Genomic DNA, 18,918 nt, shown 5'->3' on the forward strand with positions numbered 1-18,918 from the left:
GGGTTGAGGTCAAGACTCTGTGCAGGCCCAGTGAAGTTCCTCCACCCCAAACTCGCTCATCCATGTCTTTAAGGACCTTGCTTTGTGCACTGGTGCGCAGCCATGTTGGAACAGGAAGGGGCCATCACCAAACTGTTTCCATAAAGTTGGGAGCATGAAATTGTACAAAATGTCTTGGTATGCCGATGCCTTAAGAGTTCCCTTCATTGGAACTAAGGGGCCAAGCCCAACCCCTGAAAAACAACCATAACGCACCATAATCCCCCCTCCACCAAATGATTTGGACCAGTGCACAGTGCAAGGTCCATAAAGACATGGATGAGCGAGTCTGGGGGGCCTGCACAGAGTCCTAAACTCAACTTGATAGAACACTTTTGGGATGAATTAGAGCAGAGACTGCGAGCCAGGTCTTCTTGTCCAACATTGGTGCAATGTATATAGCTGCAAAAGGTGGACCAACTAAATATTGAACCCTATGGACTAAGACTGGGATGCCATTAAAGTTCATGTGCATGTTAAGGCAGGCGTCCCAAACATTTTTTTATAATAAAGTGCATTTCTAAATTGTATTATATAGGACTGCTGCTACCACTGTTCGAGAGTACCCACACACTCCTCAGTGTCACGCAAAAATTGTTTTCTTCATGGATAGCGCACAATCAACATGTGCAGACAATTTTGAGTAAACAAGTGCACCTAAAATTTGATTGGCGCGTGCAGAAATAAAATATAACCATGAAATATCCACAAAATGGTACCCTTTTCCTGCTTCTATAGTGTGACAAAGATGTGTAAATTTCACATCAAGGAATCGTCTATACAAAATACTCCTATTACTAAAGCTGGATAAACACTATACATTCTTTTAGATTTTTTCCTTTTAGATTTACCAAAACTATACAATGAGGTCAAATCTAAAAAAGTTTCAATTTGTATGCAATCAGGTAGGCCCTTGCACTACATAGTTGAAGGTAATGGGCCATACACACTAAGATTTTCTGAAGACTTTTTCCTTCAGACTTACCAAAACCATATAATATAACGGTCAAACCTAAACACTTTCAATTTGTATGCAATCTGGCAGGCCCTTGCACTACATAGAAAAGGTAAATCTGAAGAAAAGCTAACCACAAAAGTTGGATAGTGTGTATGCAGCTTAAATCTAAAGAAATTGAACAACAAAAGTTGTATAGTGTCCAGCTTAAGAGTGGTTGTTTGGAAGATTCCTTGGCATGGAATAAACACATCTTTGTCAGAACACAGAAGGGCACAATATCTATAGGACATTGAATGTGATAGGTAAGGACTTTATACTGAAGGACATTTATTTAGTTATTGATGTGTATGTCACGATTTTCGGGATATTGGATGGTTCTATTTTATTAATTTCTGCATGAGCATACCACATTTTAGGTGAGTTTGTGTTCACTCAAAATTGTCTATTTGCACGTTTTCTTAAAATGGACAGCACACCATTTATTTTGTGTGATGCGTATCTGTGGCACACCTTTTACAGCATAAAGTCTGCACAAGAAGCCAGTCAGTTGTGCGAACAAACATGCTTATAGGAGGAGTGACAGGAGAACCGATTCGCCTTCCTGCTCCTCTTTTCACTGTCCAGTGAAAGGCTGGAGGAAGGTAAAGATGTGCAGCTTTTAGTTTTAAAATAAGAAAGCTGGCATAGTAAGGGCTTAGGCGATACGGTCAGAAAAATATTGCAGAGAATGGTACTACAGTCCAAGAGGATAGGAAGTCAACAGTACCATATGGATATCTCACTGAACCTTCATCCACCGATTAACGACTCCCAGTGGTGCCATGCTACCATATCACCCAGTACGGTCACTGTGTATCACTGGAAATCAAAAGCTCCATTACCAGGGGGATTGAAGCATGTTGGTGGATTTATTGTCTTGCTATGCCATATGTTAAGTGACGTAACATTCATGGGCTCTAATTGCCAACATGATTGAATTGCTCACTTCAAAGTTAACAAGAAGGTAACTGCAGAGCCTGTGTTATATCACAGTCTAGTTGTATCTAGGCAATAATTAGTAGAACTTTTCTTTTTTCTTACACAATATCGCTGAGTTGTTTTGACAGTTGAGCAATCTTGAGCTGAGTAATCCAAGTCGTCCAACATTATTTTCAATAGGAATTGCTCCTTTAAAGTTGTTGTTGATCCATTTTGCTTTGGTAGGTCTTGGCCGAATGTTATTCCAAGCAAGTTTTATCTTGGCTTTTGATTTTATCAGGTATCTTCATACAGCATATCTAATACTGACTTAAAGCTCTATTAATTTCTCAAACAGCCACATTGCAACTGACAATGAAAATATAGCATTTGGGTTTTAGAGATCAGAAACCTGTTACCGAATTTGCAGAGTTGTCGAATGCATTTAAAATAGGATAAATTGACAAGAAGGACTCGGTTAAATTTAAAACGTAGGAAGCAATGACTTTTCAGTAAAAAGAAAATCATTGCACAAATGTTAAAATATTATATGTAGCACCATACTTTCCCTCATGGGCTCTAAAACAAGTAATGTCAGTTTAAACGGGATCAGAGTTACACCTAATGGATAAAATCCCTATCTATAATATTGGCAAGTCTATCTGATCTCCCCAATATGTTTCAGGTGGACATTACTGTAAAAGAAGTACTTGGAAGGATAAATATGGACAGGTGATTCATCAAATCACAGCAGCTATGAGCTAATGCCCATCAATATAAAAAAAAGCTAAACCAATACTTAAAAGCAATGGATTTGGAACACAGAATGACTGTTGAGTATTACTTTACTATCACATTTCAAGTATCAAAACGCATACTATCAGTTGAATCCAAATACATTCCCCAAAACAGTTCTTGAAATATTTGTGAAAACATTTAGGAACACAGGTTAAAGGATAAACCACCAAGAGATACGCTGCCACTTACAGGGGAAATATGCACATAGAAAACTGAAGGCCAGCCCCCTTGAGGTCATTGCCCCCTCTTCAGATCACACAGCTTTAGAAATCCGACATTGGGGCCTGGTGATGAAAGTCCAAGAAAAACACTCACTGCCCTAGTGGAGTGGGTAGCAACAGAAACAAATGAGACAAATAGCTTGTCAAATCCAGTTCGGAATAGGGGATGTGGAAGCCAGAGGACCCCATTTAGGATGTGAATGACAAAATTTAGCTTTCTGCTACGGCTTCCTTTTCGCAGAATGATTCCCTGTTAAACAGCCCTCAACGCATCCAGAGAAAGAAAAGAAAACCAATGCTGAACAAGGAAAAGGTATCAAAATATTCTCACTTTGGTGAAAGACAAAGCTCACGGTCCCAAAACAACCTTGACTGTGCAAGATCAAATGGGGCTCCTGACTTTTCAGTAAAAGAAAAAAAAAAAAAAAAAAAAAAAAAAGCTACCTTGCAGGATATGAACATGAAGATGTCAGGCTTAAATGGAGGCCTTTGTATTCCAGACAATAAAACACTTTGGTAGAACCTCCAGCTCTTGAAGAACCTAGCCCAGATATCATGGAAGGGGAATGAACAGTGGGATTCTAATTTTAAAATATAAAGAACTGCCCAGATTACAAAAGGATACATTTTCCTTCTGATTATGTAAAACACAGCTGATATACTCATCTGGTGGGATCTCAACCACTAAGGAAAAAATTTAATCAACATCAAATTACAGAATCTGTAATAAGCATGTCTGTGTCCAAATTGGCAGGAAAGGTGGCTGTTGGCTTTTACCTCTTCCCCAATCAGACGGAGAAGAAAGAGGCACGGAGTCAAACGTACTTTCAAAGTAGAAGAAAAAACCCTTCACTTTGGGCATGAAGAGGAAGAAGTATCCAGGAATGAAAAGGTTGGCGGTGCAATAACATCTAGTGGTATTGACGGTATCTGTAAGGCTGCATTCACACCTGAGCATTGCGCTTTACTGGCGTTATTTGAGAGTTCTTAGAAGTGTATCACAAGCGTTTTAGAGCTTAAAGCGTTTGTTTAGCCAATAGAAAGCACCGGGGGAAGGAGAGGAGATTAGGGATGGAGAGCTGTTGGAGCAGAAAAAGAGCAACAAAATGCTCGTCACATATTTTCAAGTGTTTTTATTGAAATCTAGGTTTGTAATCTGTCAAAAGAAGCTTGTGTACTTGCGAGCGACAGAACGCTTAGATGTGAACAGGGGGCCATTCAAATTAATTGGATTTGGCTTGAGCGTTTTAGTGCTACACGCTTCAAGCGTGTGAATGGGGCCTTAGGGCTGCAGAAAAAAAAAAATCTTTCCCTGCTCTAAGTTTGGTATTGCATAGTGCAAATTGGGTCCTGGGTAGGTGGGTCACTTGCAGCTGTAGGGCAAAACACCCTTCCACTTAGTGCCACATATACTATTTAAAAATTAGACTACGGTATTACCTCCTTAAGGAAAAGGTATTAAGCCAGGAAAACATGACAAGTTGAGCACAAAAAGGTACCAAAAAAAGGTATAATACAGATGTTGGCTGTGACCCTCTGAATTGCACAGCGCACAGAAACCCCCAAGACTGCTGCTTTTCCATTGTGCCCCTTGAAGCAGGCTGCAATAGAACAATCAGCTATATGGTGGCAGTAGTGGGGCATTTAAAAAGAGCCCGAGACACATCCTACACTGATCGGGTCTACACATTACCTAAAAATACTGGATATCCCGCAGCAGTTAAAATCTAGGATAAATCTTGACTCAGCACAGGCAGGTCACACAATGGCTGGGAGAAGCATGCTCTGGCTTTCTGCTGGCAGTCTGGAAGCAAAACTGGGCCATGTCCAGTTTTCCATTTTGTGTGGATGGTGGGTCAGTCTCGACATTCTCAGGAGAGGCATGTGTGGCAGATCACTGAAGGGTAGAAAGGCACAAGGATGGATGGGCCAAGCGTGACAAAAAAAAAAAAAAAAAAACTGCTGTGGGGAAAAGCTCTGGCCTGAGGAGATGGCGTCAAGAAATTCAAATGGCAGTCCAGGCATAAATGGTGCCCAGCTACCAGACATCCCACTGCCCCAGAATCAAACACGAAAGAACAGAATCCTCACATAACAAAACAACGCTCAGCTTGCTTAACGAAAGTAGTTTTAAACCCTCAGCATTTTTTGCTTCACAGATTGAACACAATTATTCCCAATTTGCTAAAATACTTCACTCAGTCGGTACGTTAGCTTGGAGAAGGGGAAATTCCTTGCCACCCTAGGCTACAGAGCTATGTGTTTCTATTGAGGCTCAGTGTAGAGAGAACTCCCAGCATGCAAGGGTGGTTCCAGAAGACACTAAAAGAGAACAAGACACCTGGGCAGCAATCATGGCACCAGCTTAAACAGGAACACAGGCAGGGATCAAAAGTTGCATACTCCCATTATCTGCTGAAAGTGCTTAAACATACTGGGGGTATAATATCACTTTAAGAGCAACAAGCCTAGAAGTGATTGCATGTCCTTTTCAGAGTATGCGCAGCCAGCTGCATATGAAAAAAAACAAACTGGAGAGACTTCCAAGGTTTCCAATATCCAGCCTGAGTCCATCCCAAAAAACTGTTGATGGTAGAAATTTCTTCCAGTTGTCTAATTATAGTAGATGGGAAATATCATGCATTCTCCTTGGTGGTTTGAAGGGGTAACACAATCAAGCAGTCTGGCCTTCAGATTTCTAGGTGCCTAGTGTCCATATTTCCTACTGGAAGTAGGAGGTTGCTTATTTAACAGTTTCCCTTAATGAATGATATAGGGGAAAAAACGCAGTAATGGCAAAGGTGCATAGTTTCCTAAAAGGTTTGCAGTGTAGTGGTAACAAGTCTTGATGTGGTTAGTGTTATGGACATTCACTAGCCATGGGCAGCCACCACTTATAAGTCTATTTTTAGAAATTGGTGCAAATGAACAAATACTTTAGATAAGCATATACAGATGTGTATTCAAGCATTGTGTTGGAGTAATCTGCATGTTACCTGAACACAACACAAGGAAGCACAAGCTATTGCGCCATTCATTTTTAACATTACCCCCAATACACTATGGTAACACGTGCATGGTGCTGGAAACTTCAGGTGGAACGTGGCTCTCACCCTCTGCTCACCACCGTCCCTTCTAAACACAGAAGCCTTCTGTGTTAACAAGGACAGCTTTCCTCTTGGTAGCTATCATAGATCCCCACCTGCCCTGCACTCACAATGGGGTCAAAGGAGATGCAGTGTGGCCATAGGTGGGATGGGACATCCTGTGGTAAGCTGCACTGCGATTACCCCCATCTTAGCCTGGGTGTACAAGTGCTGAAAAATGATCTCAATACAAGTGAGAAGCAAAGATGTGAAGAAGCTTGGGGGGGGGGGGGGGGGGCTTTGTCGTAGAGAAGAGGGCTGTGGAGGGAAGCGTGAGCAGAGGCAGGAAATGGGGAAGAGTGGTGCAGAGGTCAGAGCTGAGGAGGGGTTTGAGAGAGAGATGTGGAAAGGCTGTTAAACTTCACTTATGGTTAGTGTTTGGCTAAAGCCATTATCAACTGCGTTTACTCTTAAACTACCCAAATGACCCTGATCAAGAGTTTACATACCCCAGTTCTTAATTCCGTGTATTGCCCCCTTTACCATCAATGACAGGTTGAAGTCTGCGGTATTTGTGGATGAGGCCCTTTATCTTCTCAGATGGTAAAGCTTCCCATTCTTCCTGGCAAAAAGCCTCCAGTTTCTGTAAATTCTTGGGCTGTCTTGCATGAACGGCGCGTTTGAGATCTCCCCAGAGTGGCTCAATGATATTGAGGTCAGGAGACTGAGGTGGCCACTCCAGAACCTTCACTTTATTCTGCTGTAGCCAATCACAGGTCAACTTGGCCTTGTGTTTAGGATCGTCATGTTGGAATGTCCAAGCACGTCCCATGCGCAGCTTCCGGGCTGATGAATGCAAATTTTCCTCACATACTGCATTCATCTTGCCATCAATTCTGACCAAATTTCATGTAGCTTTGTAGCTCACATATCCCCAAAACATCAGAAATCCACCTCCGTGTTTCACAGTAGGAATGGTGTACCTTTTAGCATAGACCTTATTGACTCCTCTCCAAATGTAGTGTTTATAGTTGTGGCCAAAAAGCTCAATTTTGGTCTCATTTCAAATGACGTTGTGCCAGGTATGAGGATTATTTCTATGCTGTTTGGGCGTATTGTAAGCGGGATACTTTGTGGCATTTGCATAGTAATGGCTTTCTTCTGGTGACTCGACCACGCAGCCTTTCTTCAAGTGCCTCCTTATTGTGCATCTTGAAACAGCCCCACCACATGTTTTCACAGAGTCCTTTATTTCGCCTGAAGTTATTTGTGGGTTTTTCTTTGCATCCCGAACAATTTTCCTGGCAGTAGTGGCTGAAATTTTAGTTAGTCTACCTAACCGTGGTTTGCTTTCAACTTAACCTCTCATTCTCAATTCCTTGGATATCTTTTTATATCCCTTTCCTGTTTTATACAGATCAACTACCTTTTCCCGCAGATCCTTTGACTATTCTTTTTCTTTCCTCATGACTCAATCTAGAAACGTCAGTGCAGCACTGGATGAAAGATGCAAGGGTCTGTCAGGAGTCCCGAAACTCATTGACCCTTTTATATATACACACATACACGAATTACAAGCAAACAGATCACAGGTGAGGATGGTTACCTTTAATAGCCATTCAAACCCCTTTGTGTCAACTTGTGTGCATGTTATCAGGCCAAAATCACCAGGGTATGTAAACTTTTGATTAGGGTCATTTGGTTAGTTTCTGTTGTCATTATGATTAAAAAAAATAGTAAACACAGTCGATTGAAAATAAATGGCTTCAGCCAAATGCTAACCATGACTGAAAGAAAAGTTTGTGTTCTCATTCATAGTCTCTGAAAAATGGCCAAGAAATCAAATTCTGCCAGGGTATCTAAACTTATGAGCAGAACTGTACAGTTATATAGTATTCATATTTCTCTGCATACTTGGATAAAACGTTTGGTAGAAATGTCAATTCTCCAATTTTGTGCCTGTAGAATAGAACGAGGCTCACATCACTCATGCATATTATTGTTTGATCCAAAACGCAGATTCTCCTCCCTTTTACAATAGTTACACAGATGTTGGCAAGTGAACGGCTCCATCAGCTATGAAAGAAAAACATTTCAATGCATGCATCGGATGATGGCTTGTTAAAATTTTATTTTTAATTCTGGAATGGTCTTTTCAATGCTTAAACTTGCTTATATGTTCGGGTATATTCCTACATTACAGAAAATAATAAAAATAAACGCAACCAAAACACTTACATTTTCCTGCAAGTATGGATGGAAACAATACATACCTGTAGAAGGCAAAGTCTAACCTATACTGGCCAAGAAATAGGATGTATTACGGGTTTTTCTCATACCCGCCAACATTTAAAAAAACAGAAGTCCAGGCACTTGAACAACTTGTAGATGTCAATTTCAAACTCTCCCACTGGTCTTCAGTTTGTCTGTGGAAACTACAATATATGGCAAAGATGGATCTTCAGTGGTGTTGGACATCTGTGGACTGCAGATCTGTGCACCTTCTTCAGCGTTTGACCATCAGGACACTGAAAACTAGCTTCTTTACCATAGGAAATGAAGTCCCGAAGCGGTCGCCACAGTTGTCAGACCACTATTGGTCATAGCAAAATTTATCCATTTCATCACCAATGCCTACATAACTTCAATATTGGAGACATTCTTTAAAGCAGAAAATCAAGTGCGATTTCCATTTCCGCAGTTATCACATTTCTATGATGCAGAATGCACCAAGTGTTAGTCTAGTAATATGTCTATGTTATACAGGACCAAGGAAGACCAAGATTATGTGGGTTGGGACAATCTGTTGACTGTGGTAGCATTCCACATTTTGAAAACGAATCTTCATCAAGGTTATGGCTGACCACAGGCTCACAGTTTAAAGAGGAATTCCAGATATACATAGTTAAATTGTAACTATGTATATACACCTGGCCAATGCCCCTGGCAACTGTAAATCACTGATAACACTACTCCAGTCATCTCCACTAGCTTCCAGGTCCCGTACTGAGCTACTGCCTGCTACATTGTGAACATAGGAAGTCAGCCACCCAGCATGAGCGCCATTCTGAGAATGCTGTGAATTTTACGAATGAATGCAAAGCATTTACTGAGTGGACGAGGTGGAGAATGATGTCACCGCCCCACCTCATCAAGAGAACTTTTGCATTCTCAGAAAAGAACTCGGAAGCAAGTGGGGATCACTGGAGTAACTGTCTACTCCAGCTTCCAAGGGCATCAGCCAGGTATGATACAGTATCTCACAAAGTGAGTACACCCCTCACATTTTTGTAAATATTTTATATATTTTCACGTGACAACACTGAAGAAATGACACTTTGCTACAATGTAAAGTAGTGAGTGTACAGCTTGTATAACAGTGTAAATTTGCGGTCCCCTCAAAATAACACAGCCATTACTGTCTAAACCACTGGCAACAAAAGTGAGTACACCCCTAAGTGAAAATGTACAAATTGGGCCCAAAGGGTCAATATTTTGTGTGGCCACCATTATTGTCCAGCCCTGCCTTAACCCCTCTTGGGCATGGAGTTCACCAGAGCTTCACAGGTTGCCACTGGAGTCCTTTTCCACTCCATGATGACATCATGGAGCTGGTGGATGTGGGAGAACTTGTGCTCCTCCCACCTTCCATTTGCAGATGTCCCACAGATGCTCAATAGGGTTTAGGTCCGGAGACATGCTTGGCCAGGCCACCACCTTTACACTCAGCTTCTTTAACAAGGCAGTGGTCCTCTAGGAGGTGTGTTTGGGATTGTTATGTTGGAATACTGCCCTGCGATCCAGTCTCCGAAGGGAGGGGGATCATGCTCTACTTCAGAATGTCACAGTATATGTTGGTATTCATGGCATTCTTGTCATTGTATTGCTCACCTGGTTGCTGCCACACACACTTGACACCATCTGAACCAAATTTATCTTGGTCTCATCAGACCACAGGACATGTTTCCAGTAATCCATGTCCTTAGTCTGCTTGTCTTCAGCAAACTGCAGGCTCTCTTGTACATCAGCTTTACAAGAGGCTTCCTTCTGGGACAACAGCCATGCAGACCAATTGGATTCAGTGTACGGCATACGGTCTGAGCACTGACAGGCTGACCCCACCCCTTCAACCTCTGCAGCAATGCTAGCAGCATTCATATGTCTATTTTCCAAAGACAACCTCTGGATATGATGCTGAGCACTTGCACTCAACTTCTTTGGTGGACCATGGCAAGGCCTGTTCAGAGTGAAAACTGTCCTGTTAAACCGTTGTGTGGTCTTGGTCACTGTGCTGCAATCTTCTTATAGTCTAGGCCATCTTTATGTAGAGCAACAATTCTTTTTTTCAGATCCTCAGTTCTTTGCCATGAGGTGCCATGTTGAACTTCCAGTGACCAGTATGAGAGAGAGCAAGAACACCAAATTTAAACACACCCGAGACCTTGTAACACTAACGAGTCACATGACACCGGGGAGGGAAAATGGCTAATTGGGCCCAATCTAGACATTTTCACTTAGGGGTGTACTCACTTTTCTTGCCAGTGGTTTAGAAATAAATTTACACTGTTATACAAGCTGTACACTCACTACTTTACATTGTAGCAAAGTGTCATTTCTTCAGTGTTGTCACATGAAAAGATATAATAAAATATTTACAAAAATGTGAGGGGTGTACTCACTTTTGTGAGATATTGTATATGCAGTTACATTGGTCCAATCTGGATCAAAATGTCCATATCTAGAACACTTCTTAATCATTCAGGTCTTAATCATTCAGGGCAGTGCATCCCAGCACAGGATTCAATGTGCACTACTGGTACCCATGAAGCTATATTTTGATAATCCTGATCGATTCCTTAAAGCAGTCTGACCATTCAAATATGTCATGCTCACAATGTTTAAAGCTGAAAAGGAGTTTACAGATTTAAATAGCTTTTAACCCCTTAAAACACGTGGAGCTGCTGGCGCTAAGAGGATTATGACACTGGGAGGTGGGGCATAGCTTAAGATCACGTGACTGCCATGATTGGCTGTCAAGGGGCCTGAAAACTGATCGCAAGGAGTGATCGGGAGCAGTAACTGTGCAAGGAGCATGCAGGGCACGTGCCCTCAGCACAGGTGAATACACAGCAATTCATACAAATATGCATCCCCTCAGCACTAAGGACTAAGCTCCGAGCGGCCACATATTTGCATACGGTCGGCGCCAAGGGGTTAAAGCAGCTCTGGCTTTCCCCCATACTAGACTATTAACCAGTTGCACAAGATTACTACAGAGCTACATGGAATTTCAATAGTTGCACCTTTCACATTTTCAGGGTGATTTAATAAAAGAGGCGTTTTCATTTAACATTTAAACTAGTCACTTCTTAATAAGGCTAAAGTGGCTTACTCCTTTAGTACCTATCTACATTAGGTGACAGTACAATTATGGTATTTTGTTTATAATTTATTTAACCTTTCCCCGCAGGTCGTATGCATATATGAGACCTCTTGGCGGGTGGGCTTTAACGCAGAGAAGCGCTATGTAAACACAAACCTGTGCTGAGAAGTACAATCGTGCACATTCCCTGCACAGTCACTGGTGAGGACTGGAAAGCTTCTGATGCATACTTGCAATCAGGAGCTTTCTAATCATGCGACAGTGTCACACCCGAATGCCCACCCCCCGTTATCTAGAAGCTCTTAAAGGGTTGGGAGGTGACAGAGGGAAGGGGTTCAAGAAGACCCCAGATAGGTGCCTTAATTTAACACTATTTGGGTTTAAACAATCCATTAAGATTTTCACAACCGGAGTGAAATCTATAAAGTGGTTGTAAACCTCAGACTTGAGCACACAGCATATTCCCTCTATAATGTGTACTTGTCTCAGTTAAGAACACCAAGTGTCCTTTCTGACTGCTGCTTCATTCCTCCGATATCAGCATGAGTCACTTCTGACAAGTTTTCCTAACAATAGAAATGACAGGGGAGGGAGCCCCTAAAAAAAGTGTCAGTTTAAGCTCTATTCCTTTGTAGAAGGGGGGGGGGGGGGTGTCCCTCCCCTCCAAACAGCGCTTAGAGTTCTCCGGAGTGCGACTGAAGCTCTCCTCTTTTCTAAATTCTTAGATGAGCTTTAAAGCTGAATTTTAACCTTTGCACTAGAACTGAATAGAACGATCAATCCCAGCACCGATCATCTCTCTGTACCAGGTTGCTCGGTTGTCTGCAGATATTCTGGGTTTAGCTGTGGCTTTGTATCACGTGACACTGTATATCCTGCTGATAGATACTGTTCCTTCCACAGCCACTTTCTGCAGCAGCTCGAGTCTGTAACAGTCCCCTTTGTAATCTCTCATACACTGCAAATGATGAAGCTTTCTTCACGGCTCTGATGGTGGGCGGGATTAAATACATTCTAATTAGAATTCAATCCCGCCCAGTCACACCTACAGGAAGAGTCCAAACCTCCCAAGTCCTGCCTCACAGATCACAGCATTGTTCAAGGAAACCCCTTCATACACAACCTGTTCTGATAGCTAGCTGTGCTGCTGCTGGGCACGATTGAATGGATTATAATTAGGACACAATCCTGCCATGGTAAATATGCCAACCAGCGTGATCATGGAGAGTCCCACCCCTCACATCCTGCGCCCCCCCCCCCCCCCAAGAGTCCTGCTCTCTGTAGTGATTTACATATGAGGAAAACACCTTCATTATACCCTCCCATAGCCCTTCTTCTGTAGTATTACAGTAAGCCATTATTCTTTGCCATGCTGCAAAACTGGAATGACAGGTTTACACCTTTCACTACCCAGATGAAGGCCCAGAAACACCCACTGTAACCATAGGACACACCCACATCAACTCCCATAACTGCCACAAGTGGCTCCCATAGCCCACCCTGAAGCTACATAGGCCCCAAAGATCATGGGACATGTAGTATCAGGACTGGGGGGGGGGGGGGGAAGGAAACTGAAAGAACTTTGAAATTCAGCCAGGAGGAGGAATGACATGAGACACAAACCTGCTGTGTACAGCTAAAGGAGGTAAGTTACACACAAACTGACAGCAGGGGTTGTGATTCATGTACATGCACAAAGCATTTGTTTTGGGGAGGAAAAAATTGAGTTCTTTCAAATACTGGACTTTGAACAGATGTAGAGGAGAGAAGACAGCAGATACACAAGTAGAGGAATTTTTTACTCCATGTATTACCTGAGGATTGTTGCTGCACTAGGTATATGTCAGGGTTTACAACCACTTTAAAAAGATGATCCTGGTTTGCCTAATTCACCTTCACCTCATATTAGCTTACTAAAGCTTGGATTTGAAAATGTTTGCACCATCTGTAGTGATAAAATGGGCAGAACAAACCCTAATTTTCCACCAAGGCTAGTCATATATGTGCCATTTTTTTTATAATCAGCCAGTGGGCCGATGAGAAAAACTGGACAGATTCCCCCATACACACAAACGAGGAGCATGGAGGAATCCTTCCCGTTGTGTTATTATATTCTGATAGAGAAGACTCCTTTACTGTCAGAATACACTGATGAGTACTCCAACCAATATGAGGAATGGAATTAAAAATTTTCCAACAAGCCACTTCAAGAGGTCGATCATTCGATCGACTACTCTGGAATGGGAACCGCAATATATGGGAGTGAAATTCATCCAGTTCATGCTGAACCGGCCACATTTTGATCCATCTATGACCAGCCTAAGTGGTGAAAAGTATTACTATGAACATATGGAGCAAGTCAATAAGAGGCAACACAGTTTACTTCCAGGATTTTTCAGAACGGGTTTAGAAGAAATTCAGTTATTTATGAGAGAACACTGACCTACTTAAGGAAAGGCAGAATATACAGTATATTCCTATTTAGAATAAAAGGTGCTACTATAGTAAAACCATTTCTGGAAGATGCTGGTAGACGTTACTTCTATGGCTGGTTATCATCCATCAACTGGAGCAAACAATATGACCAATCCCAGTCAATACACACAGGTATGTTCAAGGGTTAGAAACTCATTGCTATAGCAATGTCATTTTTTATGAGAGGCAATATGTCACTTATGTACCAGGTACCCATTTAGGGTGGAGAAAATAATAAAAGGTCTGACTTGTTTCTATGAGTTACCACAGACTTTTTTTAAGGCCCATTAGGTATACTATACTGACAGCTAATGTTTAATGCCAAAAACAAAAATGTGAGCCGACAAACTCTGTGGCTTGCGTTTTGACTTGGGTCTGTCATCCCAATTCTATGTTTCTATTACATAGACTCCTAAGAATAGGTATTTATACATGAAAGGCTCCTCCAGAATTGCTCTCAGTAGAATGGTTTGGATCTCTTTTGCTTCATCTTCCGATTGCTTAACCAATAAAACAGTGTAACAAACCTTTACCTTTCTGTGTCTTCCTGCACGCTCGAGTTTGGCACTGCCCTGCAAATGATCACGCAAGACGAAAGATGAGAAGTACCACCTTCAGTTCTTTAAGGTCTTCTGGTTGGGCCGAACATGTAAACACCACGGCAAGAGCTGTATGAACACATAACTCCAGGTACCAGGACTGTAGGTAGGACCTCAGGAGGCCGATGTGTCCACACATCAGACTGTTACATTTCCCATTTGAAAGGGATGTTAAACTTGCAGTTTTAAAACAGTGCCGCCGACTTTGCTTATTTGCAAACACTGACCCAAAACAAATCAACGTGTAGAGATATTCCAGTGATGGGTAAGAGTGGCAATGCCTAGTTACTGTCCATTAAAGTGATAATACTAATAGATGGGCAATTGATGGGATGTTGAACGATATTGAAAAATAGGCAACACAGCATATGCAATTAGTCATGTACCCAACCCCTTTCTAAACCCTGTAGCTATGTATTAGGCTCAAAACGTGATTTCGATAAGTGGTTGAAAATTGCCCAGTAATCGTCCAATATCGTATTACTTGACCCGTGCTGAAAAGCTAGTGTTCAGAGATGAAGATCTGCAGCTTAAGGACCATTACCTTCGAGGCACAAAATAACCAAAGTTGCTGAACCAACCCCCAAACAAAAAGTGGTCTGTGGATTTTGATGCCTTTTTTTTTTATAAATTGGCTTACCAAAAAGTATTATGAAGGATGTAGCAATTTGACCATGAAACCAATTACAGAACATTGAATATTGAGTGGAACTGGATGAAACTTGGTAACTCTATATGTAAAAACACAGCCCACTACGCAAGGCAGAGTCCACAGCAAACATAAGCTGAGATTTTTGTTTGGGACTGAATAATAAAAAAAAAAAAGAAAAAAAAAGTACTAATGTAAGGCAGTGTGCATAAAAACAAAATGTCACTTAAAAGGTGTGTTACGGTTTTCTTTAATTAATCTTCTGTCAAAAAGAAAAGATTTTAGGTCCATCATCACTTACCTGATAAGCCATCTGCGTTGATTAGAAGGAAAAGATCTTCTTTCAGATCACATTAGGTAGCATGGAACATACATTTCAAAACAAAGACCAGAAAAACTACACAGCCTGTAATCGACTGCCATCTAGTGGTTTTCAATGTCAAGGACCTGCCACAGTCCTCATGGTCTTGTATAACTAGGTTGAAATTACTTATATACTAGTTTTAAGTATCAAAGTATGTTGGTAGAGGAGGGTTTTTACTGCTGTCTATTGTGACCACTTTTTAGGATTAAAATCCAAAACTTAAGCTGGATACACACTATACAATTTTCTTTCGATTTTTTTCCTTTAGACTTAACAAAACCATATAATATTAGGTCACACCTAAACACTTTCAATTTGTATGCAATCAAGCAGGCACTTGCACTACATAGTTGAAGGTAAATCTAAAGGCAACCTACCAACAAAAGTTGTATAGTGTATATCCAGCTTTAGAATAGTCTCTGGAACAGAAATAGAAGGGAATGCTTCTACGGGAAGGGATTTCTGGTGGTGACAACTGTCTGGGAGAGGATTTGCCCAACAGTGAAGATATTGCCTCGTCTCCTGCTGTGTCTACATGATGTGAAGTTATATCAGAACTAAGCCCACAGATTTCCAAAAATAGTTATTCAAGGTATGCCTTGAATGAAATTGTTACACACTAGTGTGCTTATGGTAGCTCTCAGCTGTCAAGCCATCAAATCGTTGGTGTCATAGCTGATATCCTGTACAGCACCATGGAAAATGCAGATCAAACAGAAGCTAAAAAAGAAGATTCCTTAGCTGGAGAGGATAGGAGGGTTTAGGTCTGCTTTAAGGGAAACCACCTCACTGGGGAATCAAAGGGAACAAAAACTGACAAGGCTAGCAACCCTAACCAAAACCACAAAGGTTTTGGCTTTAGATATACTTTACGACAAAGGGAGAAGGTATTAATAAATGAAGGATTAAGGCAGAGTACATTATCAGACTGCCAACATAACTTGAATATGTTACATTGGCTGCTAGTTTGGGTCGCCCACAGATATTACATATAGACCCCGCTGGTAGAATAGCAAAATCTTGATCCAATTAGTCAGCACATGGCAGTACTATTCAAGCAGGCTGTGCAGTTTTCATGATTAAATGCAGACAACTACATGCTTTCTATAGTCCTGACCGTACCCCCAAGCAAGTGCCCAAGCTACATACTTACCTTTGTGTTTTTTTTTTATCCCCTAGAGCAGACATCCAGGATCTACATGGGAATGCTTTCTTACCTGGGCCTCCACAATGCTTCCGAACCTCATACTAACCAGGATTATGTAATCTACCAGTGTAATGTAACAGTGGTGTGTAATCAAATATATGTGCACTAGGGGGTAATATTCCTAAGTGATACATACATTTGTAAAACATTGTGGATGAAATGGCAGCAGTTTTTTCTGGCTTTACAGCAATGTAATTATGGTCGCTCTCCCAAGAAGGTGTGCTGCTGCCGTACTCCTCCGATGGCTCATCGCTGGACACTTCCATCTCCAGCTTTGGGATTAGAACAACACTATGCTTGATGATGTCTGTCTTCTCAACGGAAGCTTTCTGCAACACTGTTGGTTTGGAAGGAGCCTGTAACAAATGCACACAAAGTTAAAGATGAAAGCTTCTAAAAAAAAAAAAAAAAAAAAAAAAACATCTTGCAGCACTAAAGTGAATTCAAGTATATGTGGCTATAACATTTTAGTAATAAAAAATTGTAATATCTAGTGCAGGCATGCTCAACCAGTTGTTTTTTTTAACACGTAATGGCGGCGATCTGCGTTTTTGCGGGACTGCGACATTGGGGCGGACAGATCGGACCCTTGACTGATACTTTTGGGGTTACCAGTGACATTACTACAGTAATCAGTGCTATACATATGCACTGTTACTGTAAAAATTACACTAGCAGTGAAGGAGTTAACTGTATTGGAGAGGGAGGGGTTAAGTGTGTCCGAGGAGCGTGCTTCCGATTGGCTGTGTGTGTAAGAACAGTGATTAATGGTCCTACATAGTAGAACCGTTTGATCATCATTCTTACACAGGGAGAACTGACAGACGGCTTTGTTTACACTAGCTGCCTGCCTTTCTCCCGCTGTCGCGGACACGCGGGGGGGGGAGGGGCGGGGGGATCGGGGGTGTGTGTCCGTGACCGAGCGGGAGCGTGCCTCCGGCGGCGCGCACTCGCTCCCCACACCCTTACAGGCTAGCGACGTAGCCCTACGTCGCTCTGCCTGTGAGGGGCTGACTGCCGACGTAAATAGTCGTGCAGCAGTAGGCAAGTGGTTAAAAAAAACTTAAGCGGTTCTGTCAACTGTATATATGGAGATATGAAGACCAAATTGCTAAACTGCATTGGTTATTTAACTACGCAATGTGCATATGTAAATCACTAAGGCTGGCCATACAATTTTCTGTTAGATTTACCATAAACCATATAAATAGGAGGTCAAAACTAAACAAAACTTCAATTATATCCTATAAGGCAGGCCTTTGCACTACATAGTTGAAGGTAAATCTAAAGAAAATTGTATAATGTATGGCTAGCCTTAGGTGTGCAACCATTTTTCCCACTAAATACTTCATGTAGTTTGAAAAATACAGTTTTAGACTCTTAATACAACTAAGCAGGGACTATAACTGTTTTAGATAGGAAATGCTTTCTTACCTTTTTTACATGGGTAAAAAGGTCCATTGTGACTATTCATCTCTTCTTCCAGATAGTGGGGGGCAGGGTTACAGGACACTGTGCAGACACATCATGTGCCTTTATTCCATAGTCTATAGTCCATAGTCTGTTCAGCCAGAAGCAATATGCAGGCTGTGCTTGAGCAGAGGGCATGTTCAAGAAGCAGGATGTTATTGGGAAAGGGAGTCTGCCAGCGGCAGGCTGATTAGACAGGAGGTGTGGCGGCTGACCAAACTACCCAATCCAGGTATGCTATGTGTCTGCACAGTGTCCTGTACCTCTGAATGGCCAGCCAAAGGATTCAAACTGACCATGCAAGCAAAGATCAGCTTGTACTTTAAGCGGTTTAGAACAAGGAAGAAAGGTGACTGGCAGTATCAACCAGTTACTTTTGAAGGAATGGAGTAACAAAACTAATAGAGACCGATTATAGGATTTATAAAATACACATATGTGAACGTGAACACACAAATATTTAGAGTAACACACTTAAAGCGCTGATTGGCTATTTCTTAATCTATATGATTAATAGCTAAGCAGGCTCTTTGTTCTCAAACTTAAAGTGGTTGTAAAGGCTGAAGGTTTACCTTTCATGCATTCTATCCAAAAAGGTAAAAACCTTGGGTGTGGCCCTCACATGAGCCCCATCACGATCCAGCAATGTGCAAGACAGCTTCGGCTCGGCAGAAACTCACTCCTCATTGGCTGAGGCAGCAGTGAGAGCCCT

The 18,918-nt window shown here is 41.7% G+C and overlaps 1 protein-coding gene across 1 annotated transcript in view; it reads right to left on the minus strand.

The window, feature by feature from the left end:
* The window catches only part of DIDO1 (death inducer-obliterator 1), a 63,292-nt gene that overhangs the window by 33,650 nt on the left and 10,724 nt on the right, over positions 1-18,918 (minus strand). Inside the window, exon 4 of the mRNA XM_082271635.1 lies at positions 16,873-17,092. Within this exon, the coding sequence (XP_082127761.1) occupies positions 16,873-17,092 (220 nt within the window). The remainder of the gene's footprint in view (positions 1-16,872; positions 17,093-18,918) is intronic.

The sequence above is a fragment of the Pelophylax lessonae genome (assembly GCF_965119305.1).
Source record: "Pelophylax lessonae genome assembly, chromosome: 11".
NCBI lineage: Eukaryota > Metazoa > Chordata > Amphibia > Anura > Ranidae > Pelophylax > Pelophylax lessonae.